This window comes from Styela clava, chromosome 11, assembly GCF_964204865.1.
Source record: "Styela clava chromosome 11, kaStyClav1.hap1.2, whole genome shotgun sequence".
NCBI lineage: Eukaryota > Metazoa > Chordata > Ascidiacea > Stolidobranchia > Styelidae > Styela > Styela clava.
In genome coordinates, this window is record NC_135260.1 from 7,423,013 (window position 1) to 7,438,558 (window position 15,546).

Genomic DNA, 15,546 nt, shown 5'->3' on the forward strand with positions numbered 1-15,546 from the left:
GATTTACAGTGTTCGAAATTCAGTGTCCTTTTGTCTTTCGCGAAATTCCTAAAATATAACTTATGTATTTTTTTTCTTTCATTTTTAGTACTGTATAACACCGCCTTTCAGTTCTATTATTTCTCCATTGGCAGTCGAATATTTGAATTCACTTTTTTAATAATCTCTGGCTTCTCGGCGCTGATGATTACGATCCGATTAAAAAATTAATTATCGACGACTTCGTGGCGCGGGGCGTACCTGTGCAGACGGTTGCGGGAATATACCGTAGCTTATCGACATGTGACCAATGTTCACGGCCTAAATACCTACGTCACGTTGACGAAAGCGATTTCAACAAAAGAGAACCCTGGGAACATCGCACGCGTTATTGGCTTTTATTTTTTGTTCTTGCGAAAATTTCAATAGCGAAGAATGGGTGCACAATCTGTGACTGGTTCAGGTCCCAACTAGAGGCAATACAGACATGTGGCATTGATACATCACAATGTCTACTTATACGGTGGCTAAACTTCTTACTCTCATCCGAAAAAAATGTTGATACCAGGATCGCTATAACCGCATTTCGCAGTAAAGTGGGATAGGGATAATCACGCGGACATAACTCGTCGGCAGTACTGGCGTGTCCAGACGCTCGCTATCTCAAAATAAAATTCCTAAAATAGACAAGGCGACCAATCCAGTATTCACCAAATTTCCAGTGATCCTCTAAGACGCATTTTCACAGCGAAATACCAACAGAAAAGGTTGGACAAAAAGAATTTATCTGAAATATTCAATGTGATTCTGCAGGGACATAAACAGTAAAAACGAAATCCAGTGATAGTGCAAAAACGAAAAAAATAAAACGTATAAGGACATCAGAATCCAAACTTTTGCTTCTCCATCTCAATCTCCTTTTGTCGCCTCATGATGCGACTGTTTTTTTCTTTTATCTTTTTTATCTTGGCTTCTAGAAAGTCTTCCTTTTTTCCAGGTTTTGGGGGACGATCGTCTCTTTCAACATTCGTATCACGCATTCTTCGTTTTTCCGATTTTGTTATACTGTCTTTAGGATCCTGCTTAGACTTTTTAGAGAGCACTCGTCTGCTTTCAATTTGCATTTGTTGTTTATCAATATTACAGTCTGAAGTATGTTTTCCAATACGGTCTTTTACACTATATCGCTTTGCTTGGTGATCGGCCTTTCTTTCTTGAATTACGTATTTGGCGGATGTAGTGTCTTTGCGACCAGAAACAAGAATTTTCCTTTTTCGATGTTTCATGTCCCGTTCCTTTTTTTCCTCATTCATATCTTTTCTAGAAGACCTGTCATATATTTCCTCACCGGGATAAACTTTTTTCATTTTTGGAGCAACTCTTATATAAGAAGAAGGAAGGATTGGTTTTTTAGATCGCGGAGCATCGGAATCATAATCGTGAGAGTCTCCACCAGTTTCAGATTCTGATGATTCTCCAGAGGACTCAGAAGATGAAGAATTCTCGCTTTCCCATTTAGGAGATGTCTTACGTACAGGTTTTTGTATTCTTTCATTGTGTATAATCCTTTTCTTCGTTTCTGGTACTTTAGTTATACGACCCAGTCTTTCGTGGACAGACTTTCTTGGTTTCTGTGGCTTCACCTACAAAGCAGAAATTATTTATAAGACCAAATGATAGTCAAAAGTACAGGAAATCTCAGTGGTCTTTTTGAAGACTACACAGCTTGAGAATAGTTGTATTTGACTCTAAAGCAGCAGTTTACAACCATGGCTCCGTGGAACGCTAGGTTCGGCCAGTACAGAGTAGGGCTAGGATTCACAAACCACCAGGGGTACACGAAAAGATTTCCAGGGGTACTTGGAAGGCAGTCGAGTTTTTGTGTGTTGCCGTTTTCAATATCCTTTATTACTACCAGAGGAAAATGTGTGTGTGTGTGGGTCCGCGTGGATTGTTTCGTGAATGAGGGGTATAGGGGTGGGCCTGGTATAGGGGTTCGCAAGTTGACCTCTAAATCGGGGAGTCTCTATATTATTATGTATATTGTTTAATATAGTCAAATACTTACTAGGGTTTGGCACTAATATCAAACTTGTTATACTTTAAATAGCATTTTGTTTTGCCTGCATTGGGTTTGCTCTAAATATATACTTATAGTTGATACAATTCAGACAATTGAACTGGATTGCCTTGAGGAATGTTTCATTGGGGTGTCGTTCCACAGAGAAGATTGAAAATCCCTGCTCTAAAGCCTATAAACTCTTCTAAATTATGATTCAGATTTTCCAATCAAAATTGACGAATATTCCCACTCTGATTTGGACAAAAAAAAACTTGACTACAATGTCTTTCAGTGAGACCTCCGGTAAAAAAAGCAATAACAGTTAGATTTAAAAACCATCATTAAGTGACAACGTTACTAAAGGGATCAGACAAAAGAAAGCATACTTTTTCGTCTTCAGATTCAGGTTTTGGAGAAGATTTTGGAACAATTCGTCTGCTGTCTGGTAATCGGTGAACATCAGAAGATTTCTCAGCTCCTGCAATGAAAACTTCTAAAATGTACACTGAGTTTTTAAAATTCGTTCATGATTTAAGGCGAACTAAAGTTTTACGACCAAAACGTTGTTTAGACTTGTAGAAAAAAAAATGAGATTGTTCAGGTAATTTGCAAGCAAGGAAATCTAGAAACATCTTAGTTTATTATTATTATTAAGGCCATAATAAAACTGTTTTTAACTGCCTGCAAGATTGCAGTAAACAAAAAATAGCTGTTGGTTACAAAGGTAACCACATGACCAAAGGTGTATGTAATAAATTGGGTAGGAACTACTTACTTTCTTTGATTATCAGTGGCTTTATTTGGAGGGGAAGGTGTGAATAGATGTTGTATAAAATATGGTTTATCTAGCATACCGGTTCTCAACTGGCCGTGGCCCACAGAAGCATGTTCTGGGCTACAAATCAATTGAAAATTGCTAGAGTTATTGATAAATTTTATTGTAGTAGTGATGAATGATGTTTCTTCTTGCTAATTGGTAATTTTTTTTTTCATTATAAAGTGGAAGTGTTTATTTTTGTGGGAACAATTTCTTGTTTTTCTTGTAGTTTTTCTCTTGCTTGAGAAAGTTAATAGGCCACAGTTTTTGTGCAACGAAAGTGAGCCACTGGAGAAAAAGGGTTGAGAACCACTGTTCCAGAATATTCAAACAGCTTATACAAAAGCTATAGATATTTGAAGATTTTCCATGAAAATATTACAAAGCTGTAATATCGTACTGCTTTCAAACTTATACGTACTTTTCGTTTTCTTCGACTTAGTTTGGGAAAGTTTCCTTGATTTTCGGTTGCTGGAGATGTACTCACCATCGTTGCTTTCATCATCATCGAAGTTTCCTATATAAACCCAACCAAGTTCAAACGAGAGAAATAAAAGATCAAAAACGAGACAAAAAATGGACAAAAAACAACAGAATAACGTGAGAAATAAATGCCTGGTGAAATAATATTACTCATAAAATATATTATATAGAAGAATCGGTACTCCAGAAGTATGTGTACCAATATGGAGATAACTAATTTTGTTCGCCTACTTTACATCTTACGTAAGCCTGAGGGCAGGGGGTATATTCACTTGGCTAACACAGACAGTCCCCGAACTAGTAATAGAACTAAAATAGAAAAAATTGGAACAAATTTATGGCCTAACCTGGTACACATACTACGGGAGTATCGAAGAATCAGCATTTAGATAATTACATGTTGATGCATAATAGTATGTCACCAGGAATTTCAGCACAGTGAAATATATTGCAAAAAAATACAGCATAAATAGGTATAAAATGATTGCATAATTTTAAATTGAATGCATAGTTAGTCAAAAAAAGGTCATTAACATTTTTCTAGCAGTGATAGAAGGATGTGTAATAATGTTAAAAATACTATTGAAATAACAAGCAACACTACTTACAAATATTGCAGATTAAGAAATAGAACACGAATATGGTATTTGAAATAAATTTGGCAAAAATATTGATACAACGGAAATAGTGCAAAACTATATAAAGAATCAGGTTTTATTTTGATTGTAACAATTTTAATAACTATAAAAGATTGATGCAAATGAATTTTTTTAATAAGTATAATACAATTTTTTTTTAATTGGTGTCAATTTTTGAACGTACAAATAAGAGGGTTGTGGATATTGATATCATACTATTAGTACATACAAGTCTATAAATTAACAATTCTTCTTACAGGTACAAAAATGATATTCATACAAAACTACTGTTAAAAAAATTATTCTTTTTTATCATAGATTGTTAACGACCTTATTTATTTTATTACTTGATAAACTAATTTATTTGAAAGTTGAATCATAAAAAATTTTTAAACCAAAAAATTTTACTTGGAGGTACAAAAAACTATACAATTGAAAATTCGAACAGCCAAACTATCATAATTATTCACATAATAAAGTTATTGAGAATGTTAGTACATGAAAAGATATATTTGTGGATGTCCATTTCTTAAAAAAAGTTGATCTTAACTAGTAATATTATTAATATTCTACAGTAGCGAATGGCAAAAATTGAATGCCTCACTACTCCGAAAAAATGTTTTCGAACATGGATAATCGTATATTTCCAAAATTGCCTTGTGTTAGTATGAAAAATTTTAACAAAGCATTTTAAATATGTAGAAATTAAATTTAATAATGCAGAATAGTTGAGATAAACATTTTTCAAATGATTTTCTATTTTTATTGTGTCAGAAATTAGGTGAAAATCTATTTTGTGTGGCAACAAGTTTACGATATTGGATATAAAAGATTTCAACTGTTTGTTTTGGACACCCATTCTACAATTGCAGTAAATTACACAATAGTAAAACAGCCATTACAAAACAATGAATTTTGCATTATGTACTGACCACTAGAAATAGACGCAAAATTATCAAATATTGCATAGGAGCAATTTCTGCTGAAGTGTGTATATACAGTAAAAACTATGATTAGTAAGTAAAAGCATTAACTCAGTGATGCGAAGTCCCACTGCAGACCTACCATAATAAATAATAGCATAGAAGAAAACCAATAAGACTATTCGGCGATCATGACTAACTTATTTGCAGAAAACGAGCACTCCCCTTTTAAATCTAAACCAGCTTCATACATGGAGACTTAAATTATAAGACCTAACATTCTATAATTTAAAATACCGATAACATTACCACATTTTTCAAATATCACAAAAATCATAAATAAAGTGTTCAACAGACCTAATACATCATCGAAATCAGGAAGAACAACGTCATCCACGGCAAATACTTCTTCTTCCTGTACGTCAGAATCAGCTGCATCACTCGAGGAATTTTCATCATCATCAGATGAAGATGTTTCATCACTAGATGGGGTTGTTTGTTTTTTCGAATGTATTTTTCTACTTTCATTGGCAGAGTTTTTTCTCTTATTTCTTCTGATTGTGTCTGTTTCATTTTCAGATTTTGGTGGCAGTACACTTCGTCGTCTGTTTTGTGGAATAGGGGAATCGTCTTTATCTTCATCTCGTATTTTGTGTTTATTTTGTTTCAGTTCATCAGCAGATGACAGTTTTCTTTTCATAGTCAAATTTCTATCATTTTCAATTTGTCCAGATTGTTCATGTTTTCTTTTCTTTGTCGTTTTTATTTGTTTTTCTGATGACGTTCTTTTACTTGATGATGAAACATCAGTATTTGGCCTAAAATAACGAATAAAATTGTGATAAATTTTTTGAACGGATCTTGAGAAATGTACATTTTCCTTGTCCCATGAAATATTCTTGCTATACCTCACCATTGCAGAAAAATTACAGTGTATATATTTATTTTAAGTGTATATTCAAGAAGTGGCGTTTACAAACTGGTTTACATCTTTAAATTTCCCAAAATGTACAAGACGATGCCCAGAAGAAGTACTGAAAGCTAATTTTAAAAGCATAGCTTACCCTGTCTATAAATGCAAATTGATGGTTAAATTGTATATTTTATACCAAAACTTTGATATCATATCATAACAATACCGCGCAAAACATTTGAAGTAGGGTAAATGTTCAAAATCATTTGTGAATAAGCCATTATTACAGAAATAATGGAAGTATAGCTGCAATTTGAATGAAACGTTAGCAGTTAGATTGATGGATACAAACGTGGAGTGTCGTTGATAGAGCGAGCCAGATGACTGGTGTGTATGAACTAGATAAAAGTCTCCACCAAATGGTGAAAAGAGGTTCTTTATCGTATGCTGGCATTTTTGGCTGACATTCAACAGTGAGCAATTTAGAAAAAATTGCACAGGAATTATATATAGCCATACCTATTTTGGAACTATCAATTTAACGAGAGGAGAACGGTTCACCTGCGAAGTGTTGGGGGTACATGGAAACCATCCAAACACGCTTTCGTGATGCACAATCTTTTAGCACACCTTCCGTGACAAGTTAGTACCAGAAGATGATGTACCAATTGCGGAAAAAAAATAAAAAACTAAAAAAAAGCGGAACTTCGCTTTGTGTGTTATATGTAGACTTATCTCGGGCATTTTGTCCATTGGTATATATTTGTATCAGCGCTTTTAAAATTGAAAACAATCCAATTAGAATGTATTCATACGCTCATTCATATTCAAATAAATATACGCGATTCAATACGTGAGTCAATACAAATATATTTAAGTATAAAAATATTTATAAACATTTAAATCGTTAACTAATGAAGGACCTAACCTACCTTGTTATTATAATCCTCCTTGCTTCATTTAAATCAGGCAGTTTTATATTATCTGGTGAACTCTCTCTTGATCGAGATTTCGACTTTTTCTTTGGTTGTGTTGGAGGAGGAATGCGACTGCTTTTCTTTTTTAAACTTATAACTCCTGTTTTCCTGACAGGAGAAAAAGCTCGACGCGATGTTTGTGAGCTATCTTTTGTCGATGTGGTTTTTTTCTGATGAGGTTCATCATCAACAACAACATTTTGTTTAACAATCCCTCGTGTTTCTAGTTTCTTTCTTAAATCCAAGTTTTGATTGTTTTTTGAAGATGCCGAGTCCGGTCTGGCGGATATTTTAGAAGTCTTTACTGTTGGTGATGAACGGTCTTCTCTTTGTGACTTTCTCGATTGTGATGGTCTAAAATAATGAAATAATGCTGAAAACCAGGGAGAATTTCAACAGAAAGTGCTATTCAGATAATTGCATCATGATGGTACCCTATAAATAATATCACTAAATGTTTATTTAATTCATCATAAATACAATGATTTGAAAAATCAACCAAATTACTAATAAACACTAGATTAATTAAAATTTGTCACCTTTCTGCATCTCTAGATCTCGATCTTTCTTGATTGTTACTTCCTGACATTGATCTTGTTCTTGGTCTTCTCTGAGTTTGTTTGGTTTCAGTTTTCTGCAATGAGAGGATAATCATCAGGTCAGTATAGCGATATACGATAGAACTTGAGTTCAGTGTGATTTTATTATTATTTGGAGTTAGAGTCGCTTTTTTAAAATTCTCACAAAGTGGAAATTTGAAGCTGAAGTAGATACTACAATTTCAGACCTTGATGGTGGCAATCAAAGTAAAGTTCTGTAACAAATAATGTACTAAGTTGACTAAGTATTTGCAACAGACAATTAAAGAGGGCCTGTATACAGTTTCGTCAAAAAAAAAGGGTTTGCTCACAGTTGGGAACTTCGTTGCAGTTGTAATTTTTCCCAGTCCAAAGTTGGAAACCGGGATTTGTGTATAAATTGGAAAAATATACATAAAGTCGGAGGAAAATTACTATTTGCATGTGAAAAATATCAAAAAAATTACAAATATCTTGTGCAACTAATTAATTAATTAATTACATGTCATTCAATGAGTCAGTCAAAGCGAGTCAGAGTGAATTATCATCATATTAATAAAATTTGAAAGTGAGAACAATAAAACTGATACGAGTTGTGAAAAGCATAATGTTGTCATAAAACCACAATTTCTTCGTCTTGTGCCTTACAATGGTAAAGTGGTACTCCCGTAGTATGTGTACCAGGTTAGGGTCAGGCCATAATTTCATTCTGATTTTCCTTATTTTAGTTCTAGTATTAGTTCCATATTGATTGGAAGATTAAATGTAAGAAACATTCAGATATTGACAGTAAAAATATGATAAAAAGATCTTTTCCAATTTCATCCAAACTAATACATTCACCCACCTTTTCTTCAACTTCAACCTCACTTTCACTCGATATAAAACTTAGATCAGAAGTTCCTACGCTATCTAGATCAGAATCCCTTCTTTGTCTTGGCGGAGAAAACTGATTTTGCTTCATGAAAACTGGAATTGTGTAAGTATTGGGCTGTGCAGGCATTGCCACTGTTGTTATATTTTCTTTGGCAGGTGGAGGATTCACTGACCTAAATAATAATATAACACAAATTGTGAATTGTTAAACAATTGATGTAAACGCCAAGCTCAATATTTATACTGAAACTGATTAGAAAACGTACTTGATAAGTGATAAAAATTGACCAGAATAAAAAATTAGAATTCGGTTGAAAACCGAAGACTTATCGTTCGGAGGTTAGGGGATCCCCCAAAACAGTGGTCTTACTCCATAGTGACACCGTGTGTCCCATTACTAATTAATTAATAACTCGCTAATAATACAACAAAATCCATCCAAAATTGATAGGCTCCTGTTCCGAACTATGATGAATGCACATGCAAAATTTGGAGCAGATTCAACCTCGCTTTCACAAGATATTGCGTGTATCGAACAGACAAACAAACAAACAAACAGACAAATACCTATCAACATACTTACCGATCTTAAGATCGATAAGTAATTAGAGAGCAGCATTATAAAAGTGAATATAAAATACTTCAAACAAGGGCTGTGGAGACGTAATTTAGAATGTTTTATATTAAGTATTAGAGTTCGGGTTGTATTTTCAGAATTTTGAATTCATCTGAGTTGGGAATCAGAATTTCAGATAGCTTTGTAATAATTTAAGTCAGGATTCCTGATAGAAATTCAAAAAGACCAAAATTTTTTGAGCTGGAATCCGACGTCTGAGTCAAAATTCTTAGCAACCTAAATGACAGCTCCAAGTTGTTTTTAAAACAGCTCGAGTTTGGAGTCGCAGTCTGTTTCTCAAGACTTACATGTTACAGCATTTCTTCGAACTATATTAAAAATTTGTTTGATGTGAAAATTGTCAATTAGCCTCTATGTAAAATAATTTACCCACCAAACAGCTTCTTTGTTAAATTTTGAAGATTGTGTTTTTGGTTCATTAATTGGGAGTTCTACAACTGGAGGTGAAACTTTTGTAATCGCTTTCTGAGGTTTAGTATTTTGTTGTTTTGCTTCACGTTTTGCAAGTATCTTTTGTAGAGTCTTCGGTGGACCACTCTTGGATTCTTCGGCTATTTCGTCACTTGCCTTGAAATAACAGAACAAAATAGTCAAAAATAAGTTACTTTATAAATATTAGTAAACCACAATTTACCAGATAGTTTAGACATCATTTCCTGAAATAAACATGATCGACTAACAGTTTATGAGCATCCCATGTATACAGAACTAATATTTTATTATCAGTAGCTATTTTTTCAATATCTTTTTTTCAATCCTTTTTTTATTGAGACCTTGAAATTGAGCAGGTAGAATATTACAATAAAAAAATCTTGCTTGATAAACATGGAGTAAGGTAACAAACAACGAAAGTCTGTAAAGTTCTGTTCAAAAATTCACCTTATTGAAAGTCATTCAATTTAATATGTCAATGAGATTTAATAACATTTCAAGTAGCCTAATCGGATAACATAAGATTGAACAGGAAGCCCTACTCCCTGCTGTACAATTGTTGCTTGCTAATACCTATCTTCATATCCAACAGACAAGATAAAAATATATGGCAAAATACTAATCAATATGCATGTACCTTCGAACTAGTGCTTGTCTTTCCTGTCGGTGGTTTAACTGGTTTTCGCTTTTCAATCACTTTTTTCTCTACTTTTACTGGAGGTTTCTTTTCTATCGATGGTGGTTTATCCACTTTCGTTGGTTTTTTAGGTTTCTCCTTTTCCGGTCTATCTTCGAGAAAATCATCAATAGCTGCAAGAATATCATCTTCCTCATTTGGATCATGAATTGATATGTTGTCATCACTAAGATGTTCAGTTTCTACAATGTTTTTGTCGTTTTCTACAGAAGATTCGTCATTTTCGTTTTCAACTTTTTCTCCATTTTCATTCTCGGCTAAATCTTCACCTTCATCAATTGCCGTATCGAATTTATCAACATCACTCACTGAGCTGAACGATCTAAAAATATAAATATTCCATGTTCAAAACAAATTGGTGGTAGACGTTTTCTCATGGAGGACAGTGAAAAACGAGTGAAATTTTAAAAGTTATAAAGTAAATTAGTTGATATGCATACTATTCTCAAAAAGATCATCACTAAATATTCAAAGAATTAGGTATGAACAAAGAAAAATGATAAATCTAATAGCAAATCAGGAAATCAAATAAAAGAAATCTCTGATTTGACACAAAAATTCATATGTTTGAATCATATTGAGTCAGATAGAAATATTTTTGAATCATTTTTAAACAAAATTGAATATTAGAGTCTGTTTTATAATTATTAATAAATAAAAGCCTTTGCAACATAGCAGTATCTGAAAAATTCTCGATTTTTAGCAATTTTTCTCTATAATTATGGTATATATTTTTATCTCAAAATGAAACTAACTTTTCAGAAGCGACTGATTCAACATCAGATTGTTCTTCTTCCTCATTATCATCAGAATTATTTTTTTTCTCAATAGCTGTATGCTCCTCATCTTCATCTGACGATGAATTATCATATCGATCAAACTTCGTTGGTACTTTTGGTTCTGGAACGACTTCGGGCTTAGATTTTGGTATATGTTTTTGATGTTGTTTTTGCATTGAAGGACGAATATTCCTTGTCTGAAATCTTTGTCGGACAAACTGAGACTGAGGTCGAACTGTGACTACCGATGATGAATGCATGCTGATTGCTGGCACTGAATATAATAAATTACGTTTAATTAAATTTTACAATTTTGTGGATCGATATATCATAACAGTTATCGCTAAAAACAGAGACGTTTCTTTATCCTTCGTCCAAATCAACCTATCGATAAATAGATGTTTAGATAATCACCGAGCTTGTTCGAACTTTCATCAAATTGCTTCGATCTACTTATATCATATGTATCAACATAACCTGTTTTTTTAATTAGATATTACTCCTCGATATGCTAGTGTGGTTTCTTTATCATATTCAAAACTACGCAAATTACATTATTTGCACACTGGTTTAAAATTTCAAAAATCAAATAGAAATAATATCCACCAGTTTTGATAATCTGTGGCTGTTGTAGACAATAATAAAAACAAAACATACCTGAAGTGTTAGGACCAGGCGTTAGGCTGATCAAGTTACTTCCAGTATTTAAATCCCTCGTACCAGGTGTGGGTAGAAGAGGAGGCCTTAATGAAGGATTTCTTATATGATGAAAATTCCCATGACGAGGCCTGGGTTCTCTCATTCGAATAAAGTGTCCTGGAGATGGTCTCGTCATTACATGAAAATTTGGTGGTGGCTCTCTCATACGCAGAAAGTTTGGTGGGACAGGTGGCGCTGGTTTTAAAATCTGACCAGATGCCGGAGGTGGAAACAACCTCAAATGAAAATTCACTGGTGGGGTGGTAAATCGTTCTCTCAATCTGATAATATTCCCAGGTAATGGTGGAGGTGGAAGTCTCATTTGAAGTGGATTGCCAGATGGTGGCGGCAATGACATCAACGTCATCTGTAAATAAAAGTAAGTTAAAAAAAATGTTCATATATAATCTAACTCGCATTTTAAAATCGTTACTCTTGACACTTAGGAATTACAGTTTTATCATTAATAAATTTGGTCAATTTGCAAAATTATCTAAATTCAAAACGTCTTCTAAAATGTAATTTGTATAAGATTCAAATGAAAATAATTGCTGTTAAGGATTCTAGAACAATAAATTATTCAGAAATAAAGCGTTATGGAATATTGCTTATTAAACTGAAAGTTTTTTTTTCCTCATTTAATTCTACTCCGGGTTTAAATACAGAAATAGCAAAAAGGAATCTTGAAGAAGATAAGATAATATTTGAGTGATAATTAAGAATAACATAACAGTTTTCTGTGAAGCAGCAAGAAAGTACTTTTTGTGGAAATAAACTGTTTTTCTTATTACTTAGATATGTATATTTGCCAATTTTTTATCAAATAAATTATGAAACAAACTGAAATACTCATATTTCTAGCATGTGCGCTATAATCAATGGAAAAAAACTAGCAGAAATTCTTAATGAAACATAACTTGTTGCTTATATAAAAATCAAGATCATTTACTTACTGGGGGCAAGTTGAAAGTATTTTGTTGTAAAGTAACTTGTGTTGCTGCAGGAGATCGATACTCTGTTGGGGTCTGTTGAAGTTCTGTAAGTCGCTGTGAAATAACCTGAATTTTTTGATTGGCTTTCCTGGTCATGAGGGCGGCCAAGCGTAATGCAGATAAATCTTCTTCATCTTCTTGTGGTTCGGCCTCCTCTTGTGCTTTTGAAGACAATGACGCAAGAGCAGCTGAGCGTAACGCAGTGAGATCTTCATCCTATATAAATCAGTATTATTAATATATCATTTTTGATTTTGAATTGATATGATATCATTTTTTTCGCAATAACTAACAGGTTGAGATGTTTTCATGTAATTTGATCGAATCAAATTATCTTCAACTCTATCACAATATTTTTGAAAATAATAACGTATTTCTCCTACTACAGAGTTATCGTACCAGGGAGGCGTGTATAACTTGATATAAATTTTAAAACGTACAAACATAGGCCTAACTTTTAAATCAATATAAGATGAGAATACATAGGTTTAACAAAATAGGTCCAAGGGCAACACTTTTCTGCTTTTTACAAACATGATTATAATAAATGTAGTTTAGCATTACCAAGATCGCCCAGGGAATAGTATTCTGTTTTTTACATTTTTCAGAAATAATTGACGCCCTTTTTGGTTATACCAATATACTTTCATACTGCAGTACGGCACACTATACAGATCGAGCCACATTGTCTCGTTTCAGAGGAACACATTTTACCGATGATCAGACACCCCTCCTTTGGGAGACGTCTGGACATTGTTGTCCCTCAATATCGGTAAAAATACTGTATAATGAAGTTGCGGAAAATACTACAAAAAAGCGCAATCTAATAACGTCATCATCGAATTCCTTGAGAAAAAATAATCCGATTTACTGAAGGAAAAAAAAATTTACCGTGGCATTCGAGAGTTTTTAGCAAAACGTCTCGTTTGTGAGACACATGGGAGTGTTTGTTTTATTGTACCAAATGGAGGGAAATTCTTGGAATTTGGATAGTGTGCCGTACTGTAGACTACTGCAGGATCATGCGGCAATTTCTCCACGGATCGCACAAAAATCGGAGAATAACTACCAGTATGGTACCGAAATGCAGAATGTTAGACAAAGATTTATTGCCACAAAAACAAAATCAACACTAATATAAGCATAACACAATAAAGAAAATATTTCAGCAGTAATAACAGTCTGACAGTGATGATTACCGGTATCATGTAATTATGTAGTAAGTTATCAAGGGGCAATTTAGGATTTTGAGAAGTCATGTATTGATTGAAGCCGATCATGTCCAATGGAAGAAAAAAAAGTTTGTTTTTCATTGGACGCAGACCGGGATCAAAAATGGAAAAAATATGGACAAGAAAATAATATCATCACAGACTGACAAATTCAGTAATAGAGTGCATGTCACGGCGGAACTAACCTCAAAATCCATAATTTAGCAATATATGAATATCCCTTCTCTGTTCTGGAACTACAGGTCCCTTGGACAATTAGTCGGACGATAGTCGCAGAAGTTCAGCACACTAACAGAAGGAAGCTCCAGCCTAAAGGTGCGGTAACTTTTTTTCACCACTATTTTAGCGATGTCGAAGCTGTGTTGAAAACCGGAGTCAAGTCTGGTGTAACCGGAGCTATATTACAGTTCAGGAGAAGAAAATAAATTAACGCATTAAATTTTAGAATCTTTATTGAAAAGTATTAAAGATGTGAAGTATATTAGAACCTAGGGAACAAAAAAAATCTTTGCATAGGATAAGATAGGATTTACATATTTATCCCGGGGGAGAGGAAAGCCGAGAAGACGGCTTATCCATATGGCGAACCAAGCCTCTCGTCTGGTTACCATTCCAAGTCGGGTATGGGATTAGTTAGTTATTTGTTTTCGGAAGCATGGACTTGGTGGTGGAAGAAGCCGTAACCGACCAGCGGTTACGTGAACCACCCAACGACGGCGAGGAGTCCAGCAATCCTCTCGCACATAACCATCCCTGCATGGGATTCGAACCTGCGAACCCACGCAGAGTAATTATAGGTGCGGTGGCGAGTGTATTCCTAACGCAGTGTTTCCCAACCCGAGTCCGCGGTCTCAAATGAGTCCGCAGAGCGTTCAAATGAGTCCGCAACGAGTCAGAAGTTCACTGTTTTTGCGAAACTTGATTAACTATCAGCCAAGTTAGGATTTGCGTTAGAATTTACAAAAAAAAAATGAAAAGTCGGTTTATTCACATGACATTATTCGCGTCAATAATCACTGGTTACTGAGTAGGGCTGGGCATATATTCGAATATTCAACTATTAGAATAGCATATTAACCAATAATTTGGATAATGGAAGTCAAATTCTATATAATAATTGACGTAATCGAAATATTGAAGAGATCTTTCTAGTCTTTCTCGTGTATGAGAAAATGGATATTTTCCCATGTCGGGTGACCCATAAACAACCGAAATATTGAAGAGATCTTTCTAGATCATTCGAAATATTGAGTCTAGATCTTTCTCGTGTATGAGAAAATGGATATTTCCCATGTCAGGTAACCTATAAACAAGTGTAATTATTGTAAGAAGGGTACCGAACATTCTAGATATGAGCAAAAATTGCTCCGTGGGAAACGAGATTTTTGGATAATAAAGAAAGGTACCGTTTTTGGCGAGCGAGATGAAAAAGATGTTACCGTTTAAATAGACATTTTGATCGTGGTTTGCCCGGCTTTTTCTATTTCAATTCGTTCGATACAGCAACCGGCTTTTCTATTCGTTCGATACAGCAACCGGCTTTTCTATTCGTTCGATACAGCAACCGGCTTTTCTATTTCAATTTCGATGCAACAATGCTAATTCATCACCGACTTGGTTTTCACGATTGAATGACCGTGTTTTACAGGAATAATCAGTGTAAGAACGGTCTCGAATAATCGAGAAAATTGTGTATCCCTTTAAATGCGATCTCAAACATTTCAAGCGATCGTCATCCTTATCGTCAAATATCAATAATTCTGATGATCGCTACGCTACTGTTATGAATAATAACTTGAAATTATTCATCACCAGAAGTCGTCTCACTGATG

The 15,546-nt window shown here is 34.1% G+C and overlaps 1 protein-coding gene across 1 annotated transcript; it reads right to left on the reverse strand.

Moving 5' to 3' along the window:
• Window positions 1-747: 747 nt before the first annotated feature.
• Window positions 748-14,058, reverse strand: LOC120347308 (uncharacterized). Its single transcript, XM_039417223.2, has 13 exons — window positions 13,900-14,058; window positions 12,444-12,698; window positions 11,449-11,857; window positions 10,768-11,065; window positions 9,953-10,334; window positions 9,257-9,450; window positions 8,218-8,419; window positions 7,332-7,426; window positions 6,748-7,146; window positions 5,260-5,720; window positions 3,280-3,375; window positions 2,428-2,519; window positions 748-1,622 (listed from the first exon to the last, which is right to left on the reverse strand). Exons 1-13 carry the CDS (start codon window positions 13,909-13,911, stop codon window positions 861-863), a joined length of 3,657 nt encoding a protein of 1,218 aa, XP_039273157.2. The 5' UTR covers window positions 13,912-14,058; the 3' UTR covers window positions 748-860.
• Between the last annotated feature and the right edge of the window lie 1,488 nt (window positions 14,059-15,546).